Source organism: Pipistrellus kuhlii, unplaced genomic scaffold (assembly GCF_014108245.1).
Source record: "Pipistrellus kuhlii isolate mPipKuh1 unplaced genomic scaffold, mPipKuh1.p scaffold_m20_p_13, whole genome shotgun sequence".
Lineage (NCBI taxonomy): Eukaryota > Metazoa > Chordata > Mammalia > Chiroptera > Vespertilionidae > Pipistrellus > Pipistrellus kuhlii.
In genome coordinates, this window is record NW_023425438.1 from 25,507,323 (window position 1) to 25,517,231 (window position 9,909).

Consider the following 9,909-nt stretch of genomic DNA (forward strand, 5'->3'; position numbering starts at 1 on the left):
TCTCTTCCCTTCAAAGCCATCCCTCCACTCCAGGCCGGTATCCTTCAGTCCTAGACGATGGGCAGGCCCATGCTGGGAGGGTCAAAGTTGCTATCGGCTCCCGGGAGGCTGAGAGGGAGGGAGAGAAGCCGGAAAGAGGGTGTGGGGATAAAGAGATTTTAAGAACCAGGCCTAGGGGAGCTCTTTTCATTCCGTTTCACCTGTGACCAGTTTTTTAGCAGCTCAGATTTTCAAGTTTTGCTTCTTTTGACTATGGAGCTAGATCGACAGTGAGAATGAGAATATTTAAACACCAAACAAAAAATATCCAAAACTTAACCCTATGACTCTTAAATTAAAAAGTTTGAAAAGAGACACAAAGTGCAAAAAGAAGCCTTCCGAAATCAATTTGATAGACACCCATATCTTGACCGCCAGATGTAGGTGTTACTATTTTGACTTATTTGCTTCATATCTTAAAACCTATTTTTGCTTTTCAAATTTCTACGTTCTTCCCAATCTGTGCAGGTGTCCATGCATTAGTTTTTAGGCAGTGATATCACTGGGCACACAGTGACTTGTCTTTTTTTTTTTTTGGAGGGCGGGGGAGAGAGGGGCGTGAAATTTTCTGTGTATTTTCTAGCTTCTTATTCTTATTTTAATAGTGATGTGCTGTTTCCTTGTATGTCGCTGCCATCACTCCCCTTCCGTTCCCAGGCCTGAGGGTTGGTTTACAGTGGCCACTTTGACCATCAGCCTCCTCCTCTTGGACTCTGGAAGCCTCTGCCCTTAGACTGTGCTCTGGGCCCACTCGGGACAGCAGGAAGGATGGAATGGAGTTGGCATGTGTTAGATAAGACACCTGCTCCTCTCTCAGACCAGAAACAGGCTATGTACATGTGAAAAGGGATCTCCTGCCTCCCCTTTTCGTTTTTTTTTGTTGATTCGTTTTTTTGTTGTTGTTTTTTTAATTTTTTAATATATATTTTATTTAATTTTTACAGAGAGGAAGAGAGAGTTAGAAACATCGATGAGAGAGAATCATCAATCAGCTGCCTCTTGCAAACCCCCTACTGGGGATGTGCCAGCAACCAAGATACATGCCCCTGACCGGAATCGAACCTGGGACCTTTCAGTCCTCAGGCCGACGCTCTATCCACTGAGCCAAACCGGTTTCGGAAGGGCTGATTCGTTTCACAGGGCGTTTCCAAAGACTCTGCACAAAAGCTGTGGGCTGGCCCTGAGGCCCTCAGCCTCCCCGCTCACCCTCCACGTCTCTCCCCCAGGGAGCCAGAGCTTCTACCTGGAGCACACGGACGACATCCTCTGCCTCACGGTGAACCAGCACCCCAAGTACAGGAACGTGGTGGCCACCAGCCAGATAGGTAGGCGGCCCTGACGCCGCCAGGCTCCTCCACGCCGAGCAGGAATATTGGAGAGGGGAGGGCGGGTCCCTGGCACCCACTCTGTCCCGTTGACGTTGCTGTTGATTGTTTGAGCCCCCGAACGCCTCTGCGTTGCTTGGGTTAACACACCCAGGGACGGGTGGTTCCGTGGAGCCATCAAGTCAGACCATAGCTGAGTTCCCAATCGCTGGATGCCCTCATCCCCGTGGACCGGGGAGAATTGTTCAAACAAGAGCCTCGTGTCTGAGGCCGGTGGTTTGTGCTCAGCCAGGAGCAATTTCCCAGGTCTTCTGTGCCCATGACCAATGCGACCGGACTCCCACGTGTGAGAAGCGTGTGTGTGTGTGTGTGTGTGTGTGTGTGTGTGTGTGTGTGTGTTTAGCTTTGTCCTCTCCGAGGCAGTGTTTACACACATCCTTCCTGCTTGTCTCCATTGAGCCCGTGTTCATTTTTAACTTTAATTTGAAATTTTCCGATGCTGGTGCTGAGCGCTTCCCTGTTTGAAATGTGACTGATGGTAGCTGTTGTGCACACACACACCCCCCCCACGCTTCCTCATTGCCATTGCCCACCTCACGCTGGGGCCGTGGCCGAGGCCCAGGTAAGGCTTTGGACCTGCACAGCGAAGTCATGCCCGCGCCACGCTCGCCGGCTGTATCTGGCCGAGTGGCAGATACAAATCCTTGACCTCATCCGGCTCCTTGTGGCTCCTCCGGCGCTGTGCTCGCTGGGCACCGTGCCCTGGCCCCCGCCTCTAGGAGCCCAGCGGGTGCTCACTGCTGTCTTGGCCCCTGGCAGGCCAGGCTGTGGGTCCCTCAGGCCCAGCCGCTGAAGGGCCCCTGAACGCCGCTCCTGAAGGCTTTTAGGGGCACCTGAGGGCTGCCTTTGCTGGGCCGCCCTCCGGCCTGAGCGCTCTGTCCCGCCTCCCGCCCGCAGGAACCACGCCCTCCATCCACGTCTGGGACGCCATGACCAAGCACACCCTCTCCATGCTGCGGTGCTTCCACTCGAAGGGGGTCAACTACGTCAACTTCAGCGCCACGGGCAAGCTGCTGGTGTCGGTGGGCGTGGACCCCGAGCACACCATCACCGTGTGGCGCTGGCAGGAAGGTAAGGAAACGGGCCTTCTGTCCATGGAGGAAGGTGGATCTGCCTCCCTGCCAAGCCCAGGAGGCTGGGCTGCGGGGGCAGCCGATCCCAGGGCTCTTGGGAACCTGGAGAAGCTGCTCATTGGATGCCTCCTCCGGCAGAGAGGGCTGCCCGGCGGCCGGTGCTGGTTCGCGAAGGGTCTGTGGCGCTTTTGGAAAGTGCCCTGATGCCTCGACCTTCCTCCTCCCACAGAAGGGCACAGCCTCCTCCCTTTCTCTCCTAACGACCTCTGACCCAGGCTCCCTCCTCCTCAGCGGGCCTTCTGGTGGCTCCCGGATTCTGCAGCAGCCTCTGCGCCTCTGTTCTTGTTTCAGGAACTGGGGACAGGGGTGTTACCACTGAGACATGTTTTTCTTTCACATTTTAACTTTTTTTTTGAAATGGGGATTCATCTTATATTCCAGGCTCACATTTAAATTAAGCCACTTAGCAGGTTTTCCTTTCTTCCTTTCCTTTCCCTTCCTTCCCCTTCCCCTTCCCCTTCCCCTCCCCCTCCCCGCCCCTCCCCTTCCTTCTTTCTCTTTTCTCTCCCCACCCCCCCCACACACACACACAGACACACAGAGGCTGCTACTAAATTTATGGTAATTTTAGGATGAAAGCTGTGCAGTCTTCCAAGCATGTTCTCAGGCTGGCAGAAGCAGATCTAATTAGTGAGGCCGCTAATGAGGTCTGTCTCCAGCCGGGCCGCCCGTATCTGGGGCGCATGAAGCCGGGCACGTCTCCGGTGGAGGCTCCTGGAGCCCCGTTATCTCAGCCTCTTCCTGCTGAGGGGCGGTGTGGCCGGGGCTGGGAGGAGAGGAGCTCAGCCAGAGGAGCACTGCAATCCCGCCTGAGCCCCCGCGTCAGGAGAAGGGGCTGGGGACCTGCAGATGCTTCTGAGGAGACTCAGTCATCACATTCCCTCCACTTCTCATTTTCCCTCTCATTCACATGCTGCGTCCAAATGGCCCACCCTCTGGATCTTGGGGGTGCAGGTTCATTCCTCATAATGGCCAGCTGATTGAGTAGACGGATGGGCCGGTTTCCAGCCTGAACACTTTCAAGGATGTGGCCCTTGTCACTTCCCCAGGCAGCCGCTCCCTCTCAGAAAGCCCTTTCCTCTGTGAGGCCAGAAGTTGCTGAATAATGGCCTTCTTCTGCAAGACTGACCCTACTCGCTGCAGTAGCCAGTCCAAGTCTATTCCTCGTGCCGAGAGAGGAAGTTACACTGGCCCCCATACACAGTCCTGGCTTTTCCCCTTCCGGCTCGCTCTCCTCTCTGCCCTGTCCGTCCCTCCGGGCAGGACCTGCTCGGGCCCTGCCCCAGCACAGACCCTCGCTCACAGGGCCCTTCTGGCGGGCCGAGGGAGAATCGGTGGAGCCAGGACCTTTAGGCGAGCTCCCAGGAGCAGGACAGGCCCTCTCCTTGGGAACTTGCTCCCGTTGTCTTGGCTGGAACCAGCACGTGGGTCTGTCTGTACAGAGGCTCTGAGCCAGAGGTAATATCGAAGGGCCTCTCACCAACCAGCAGCTCTTCTGAGCTGATTGCGGAAGGTTTTTTCCTTAAGTCCTGCTTACCGATAAACAATGTGTTTTCTCAGAGGTTTGTGTACATTTTTGTGGTTATTAGGGAGCATATAATTCATTCCTCATTTGTTAAGTAATAATTATTTTTTTACCATTTTTTAAATTAAATTATTATTTGTGTACATATCTTACCATTGCCCCCCTCATTTGTTAAATAATTATTTTTTTATTTTTTTAACCATTTTTTAAATTAAATTATTATCTGTGTACATATCTTACCATTGCCCCCCCATTTGTTAAATAATTATTTTTTTTATTTTTATTTTTTTTACCATTTTTTAAATTAAATTATTATCTGTGTACATATCTTACCATTGCCCCCCCTCATTTGTTAAATAATTATTTTGTGGAATGAGAGAGTGGGGAGGAGGAGGGAGGGAGGATATACAAAGTAAAGTGGAGGGGAAAATGAGCTGGTTATATGAACTGCATGTTGTCAGGCCCTAGATGCTTGTATGAAATTCGTTCTGAGCAGCCTAGAAGCCAGTGCCCGGGAGGAGGCAGGCATTGCCCCATAGACGTGTGTGTGAGATGACAAGGAAAAACAAACAGTGGCTTGAAAGAAATGTGCATCTTGTTGTTTTTTATTTTGCATTTCCCTCAGGACTCCTCTGAGATCTTCCTCTTCCCATCAATTTTGACTGCTTGTATATTGCTGCTGCCATTCGTTACTGATGCTGAGTGTTAAGTCTTGGTCTCCTCCGTTTGGCAGTGTTTTTCTCCCATTCTGTTGTTTGTCTTGTAACTTAGTTTATCGAATCCCTGGGTACCGATTCTTTGGGTACCGTTGGGCCCAAGGCAGAGAGGGGCATTACAGGAAGTTCGCGTTTCCTCTGCAGAGAGAGTTACTGCTGGTGGCGAGAGGTGGCCTGGGCCTCCCAGTCCCTGGGGGACCGTCCCCATAGGGAGCGACCGCAGGCTGCCCTCGGCCCACCGTGCTAGGGAATCATTATAAAAAACTAACGGAAGCGTAAGTGACGAGGAAGAGGAAGAAAAAATATGTCTGAGCGAATAACAGGGAGAGGAGATAAGAGGAACTAAAACATTCAGAGTAAGTTTAAAGAAAAATAAAGGAAAGGCAATACAAGTTCAAAATAAACGTTAAAAAGTCCAGGGCTGAAGGAACGCAAATAGATGAGGTGTAAAATCAGGGCTAAAAGACTAGAAGCCAAGAGATGTGAAAAGGAGCCAAACGAGCGATGATGATGATAAGAGTGGTCGCTCACAGGACACTCACTGCCTCAAGACTGTGCTGAAGGCTTCGCTCAGCTCCATCCTTTCAATCTGCACACTTTCCAAAACGGGCACTATTGTCGCCGTCAGTTTACAGGTGAGGAAACTGAGGCACAGAGGGGCTAAATAACTGTCCGAAGTTCTACAGATTAGGGCTGGCATTGGGATTTGATCAAGACGAAGGTTAAGTAAAACTCAGTTTTTAAAAAAACTCAAAAAACTCAAGAGACAAGCAAAAAAAAAAAAAACATAAATAAATGGAATTGAGGATAAAAGGAGGAATTAAATGTAAAAGGTAAAGGAATTTAAACCTAAAAACCATAAAGCAAAGGGACCATATAGGGACCTTTATTCAAAAATAAAAATGAAAAAAGCAGTGTGTTGGAGAGCGGTAAAGACTGTCCGAGAGAACTGGGTCTCAGGGACACTCTCGGAGGGTTCCTCTCCCTGTGGGGTGAACCTTGGTGACGATGAGGGACGGGGATGCCCTTTTCTCTCGAGGCGTCCCCCTCCCAGGCTGTCCTTCCCCGCCGTGTTCACAGGCGCCTGGATGTGGCTGAGGGGGTGGAGTCAGGGATTGTGTCAGCAGCACCTGCTGTTCTGGAAGTTTCCCTCTCTTCCTCACGTTGGGAGCCATGTCTGACAGGGGCAGGGGCAGTTAGGGGAGAAGGCAGGGGAGGGTGCCCGGGGTTGCGGGGACAGACAGCCCTCCGGGCCCGGGGCTGGGCGGGCCGCGCCGCTCACCGGACTCTCCCGTCGCACCAGGGGCCAAGGTGGCCAGCCGCGGGGGCCACCTGGAGCGCATATTCGTGGTGGAGTTCCGCCCGGACTCGGACACGCAGTTCGTGTCCGTCGGGGTCAAGCACATGAAGTTCTGGACCCTGGCGGGCAGCGCCCTCCTGTACAAGAAGGGGGTCATCGGGTCCATGGAGGCCGCCAAGATGCAGACGATGCTCTCCGTGGCCTTCGGTGCTGTGAGTCCCCCGGAGCTCCCGAGGGGCCCTGAGCCCTGCGCGTGGGGGGGTGAAGTGGGAGGAGAGAAGGAATATGGCCAAGAAGCTGCAAACAAGAAAGCCGTCTCCACAAGATCAGCTTCATTGGCTTTTTTTGCAGTCACTGCTCGCTTTCCTTAGCACTGGAGGGTGGGCACAGAAGGTTCCTTATTCCAGAGGCAGACGGCTTGGGAGCCTGAGGGGTCTGGGTTAGACAGCGCAGAGGAGGTGGGGTCGTTTCTACCACCGGCTGGCATCCCTTTTCGTTTCAGCCCTTGTGCCCCCTGGGTTCCCCAACCGGCATCCTTAAGTGGCCTACGGGGTGCCCTCAGCCAGCAGGGGACATTCTGGGGCACAGCCCACGGGCCCTCCAGCTGAGGTGTCCCCCTCCTGAGCCCGGAGAGCATCCTCTGGGGTGGAGGCCTGCCTCCCTGTCCCCCAGGAGTTCCCTCCACGCAGAGCTGTGCCCCGTGGGGAAGCCAAGGCCCCACAGTGACTCGGCAGACTGGCTTTCGGAGCCAGGGGACGTGTCCTGTGCTGCCGTGACTGTCTGCAAAGTCCTTAGCCCAGAAGGTCAGATCCAGGGCACGCTTCCATGGCTCCGCTCCGCTCCGAGGAGCAGGTGTCTGGTGGGGAGCGGGAGGGCGCCGTGCCTGTCCCAGCCTGGACCGTGTCCCCTTGTCTGCAGAACAACCTCACGTTCACGGGTGCCATCAACGGGGACGTGTACGTGTGGAAGGACCACTTCCTCGTCCGGCTGGTGGCCAAGGCCCACACGGGGCCCGTCTTCACCATGTACACCACCCTGCGGGACGGGCTCATCGTCACCGGCGGCAAAGAGCGGCCGTAAGCCAGAGCCTCGGGGAGCACGGGTGTGGTTGAGTTGAGTTGAGGAGTTTTGTTTTGGGAAGAGGCCGGCAGAAGCATCGACAACTTGGAGGAAAACGCAGGTTTTCGTTCTCCTGTCTTTTCTGCACCAGGGAGACCAGTCTGCCGTCTCTCCCAGGGCCATGGCCTCCGGAGGGAGGCTATTGAAGGAATGGCGGTTTAACCACCGACAGCCCGAGCGGCCTTCTCGCCCCGGTCTGCGCGGCTTTGCTGTGCATCAGGGGTCACCACGGGTAGCTCTGAGGGAGACGAGACGAAGGAGGAGTGAGAACAGAGAGGGAGGTCCCCGTGGGGACATGGAAGTTGTGAAAACGAAGCAGAGAAACGGGAGACACGCAAACACTCTATGTTTGACTTGTTAGTGAAAAGTTTGGTTTTCTAGGTTACAATTCTCTTTCCTTCCAAGATCCTGGCATTGGAAGGCATTTTAGGAAATCTGCCCGCTCAAGGGGTTGTGAGGTCCAGGGGCCGTCCCCAGGGCCTCAGGGAGGGCCGCCTGGAGGGCCCATCCTCCTGGGCTCTGGTGACTGTGACGGTGAAGAGGCGCCAGGGAGAGAGGACCGTGAGGGTCACGGGAGGCCTGAGGACAAGGCCCGACGCACTGAGTTCCTCTGTCTTTTTAGGACCAAGGAAGGAGGTGCTGTGAAGCTGTGGGACCAGGAGATGAGGCGCTGCCGAGCCTTCCAGCTGGAGACGGGGCAGCTGGTGGAGTGCGTGCGCTCCGTGTGCCGCGGCAAAGTGAGCCTCGGGCCTCCCCGGGGCCGGGGGCGGGCTGTCCAAGGGAGAGTTAGCTCAGCGCCTTCCAAGCAAACAATCGCAAGGAGAAGCAACCCGCATTTATTTGAGATTTTAAGAAGTGCCATTTGGGAAGCACACACTTAGGCACAACCAAATAGTGTCCCGATGGCAGGGTGAAAACGAAGGGCTTCTATGAGAAGAGACAAAGGAATAATTACATAAGAAGAAAGAAAGAAAGCTGAGCTACTCTTCGCTGTGCATGAGCGAGCATTGACTGGTTTTGTCTTCGGACAGAAAGTCCGTATCACCGCCTTGGTGCCGAGAATGCCCACTTTCCTGCTGGCCTCACAAACAGTTGTTTGTAAAACGGTGTTGGTGTAGTCCAGGCCCGAGGCCTGGCCCAGTCAACCAGCACTCTGCTGGCTCTGTGAACTTGACTACTCCAGGCAGTTCATTCGGGCGGGATGGTACAGGATTGGTCCTCTTTCTCGTTGTGTTCTGTTACAATAGGGGAAAATTCTAGTGGGGACCAAAGATGGAGAGATCATTGAAGTCGGTGAAAAAAATGCTGCTTCCAACATCCTGATTGACGGGCACATGGAGGGGGAGATCTGGGGCCTGGCCACACACCCGTCCAAGGGCATCTTCATCTCCGCCAGCAACGACGGCACAGCCCGCATCTGGGACCTGGCGGACAAGGTGAGGGGGCCGAGCTCAGGGTGGTGAGGAGAGGCCGGGCCCGGGAGGGGGTGGGGGATGGGGCTGAAAATGAGATCAGTGACTGAATTAGCCCCGTGGTCGGCAAACTGTGGCTCATGAGCCACATGCGGCTCTTTGGCCCCTTGAGTGTGGCTCTTCCACAAAATACCAAGGCCTGGGCGAGTCTATTTTGAAGTAGTGGCCTTAGAAGAAGTTTAATTTTTAAAAGTTTGACTCCCAAAAGAAATTTTAATCATTGTGTACTGTTGATATTTGGTTCTGGTGACTAAAGAATTTGCCAACCACTGGGTTAGCCTAATATTATAAAAAGTCCCATTCACACACACTGAGTCTATCTTTTAGCTGTATATCTGCCTACAAATATTTAGTTGTAGTAGGAATAATCTAAGTAAGGATGATTATTCTCTTGTCATGAAAGAACCCACAAAACTTTAAATAAAAAACAAATAAGGGAGAGGGTAAATCATCTTCCCTGGACAAAAAGATTAAAAATGATATAAAATGTCAAATGTTCCCAAATGGAACATTTCAATCAAAATCCCCACAAAGCTTCTATTAGAGTTTGGAAAAGACTATTTAAAATATCATAAAATAATTTTTTAAAAATTCATCTGGAGTAAAAATCCAAAATAGCAAAGAATAATCTAAGGTGGGGGGAGGTAACGTTACCAAGCCTATCTAATATTAAAACAATTACTGAAGTCTCTAATAATTAAGATTCTTGGTTTCATTACAAAGGGGCCAGTATTGAAGTATGTTTGAGTCCTGTCTTCTGTGCACAGACCAGAGAACAGACACGCAGGGGCCTAAGTGTGGCCGTCACCTCATCAGCTCACAGTGATTACGTTGCCGATGGTAACGGCACGTATCATTTCCTGACCACCTGCTCCACTCTGGGTGCCTCACGTACCCTGTTGTCAATGCTTACGGTAACCTTGCAAGACCAATACTAATATCACTTGTTTTTCACACGAGAAACCGAAGAAGTAAGGCACTAACCTGAGCACACCCAGCTAGTGAGAGCCACGACTCAGGATCTGAACGAACAGGTGCTTATGTCCCAAACCCACCTGAACAATAACGGTCAGCCATCTGTGGCTGGAGGGTTAAGGTCGGCCTGCGGCCTGTGTCTACAGATGAAGTCCCGCTTTCGTTCATGTGGCGTCTGGGGCCGCCTTGGTGCTACAACAGCAGCGTTGAATGGCTACGAGGGACCATGTGGACCCCAACGCCCA

General features: G+C 52.8%; 1 protein-coding gene and 1 long non-coding RNA gene across 2 annotated transcripts in view; one reads left to right on the plus strand and one right to left on the minus strand.

Annotated features, from left to right (window-relative positions):
* EML6 (EMAP like 6) overlaps positions 1-9,909 on the plus strand; it is a 191,351-nt gene that overhangs the window by 172,234 nt on the left and 9,208 nt on the right. Inside the window, exons 30-35 of the mRNA XM_036435332.2 lie at positions 1,266-1,364; positions 2,322-2,495; positions 6,102-6,310; positions 7,017-7,174; positions 7,840-7,954; positions 8,465-8,653. Coding sequence (XP_036291225.1) covers positions 1,266-1,364; positions 2,322-2,495; positions 6,102-6,310; positions 7,017-7,174; positions 7,840-7,954; positions 8,465-8,653 — 944 coding nt within the window. The remainder of the gene's footprint in view (positions 1-1,265; positions 1,365-2,321; positions 2,496-6,101; positions 6,311-7,016; positions 7,175-7,839; positions 7,955-8,464; positions 8,654-9,909) is intronic.
* LOC118717370 overlaps positions 3,041-9,909 on the minus strand; it is an 11,297-nt gene continuing 4,428 nt past the window's right edge. Inside the window, exon 3 of the long non-coding RNA XR_004987451.2 lies at positions 3,041-3,054. This is a non-coding gene — a long non-coding RNA (uncharacterized LOC118717370). The remainder of the gene's footprint in view (positions 3,055-9,909) is intronic.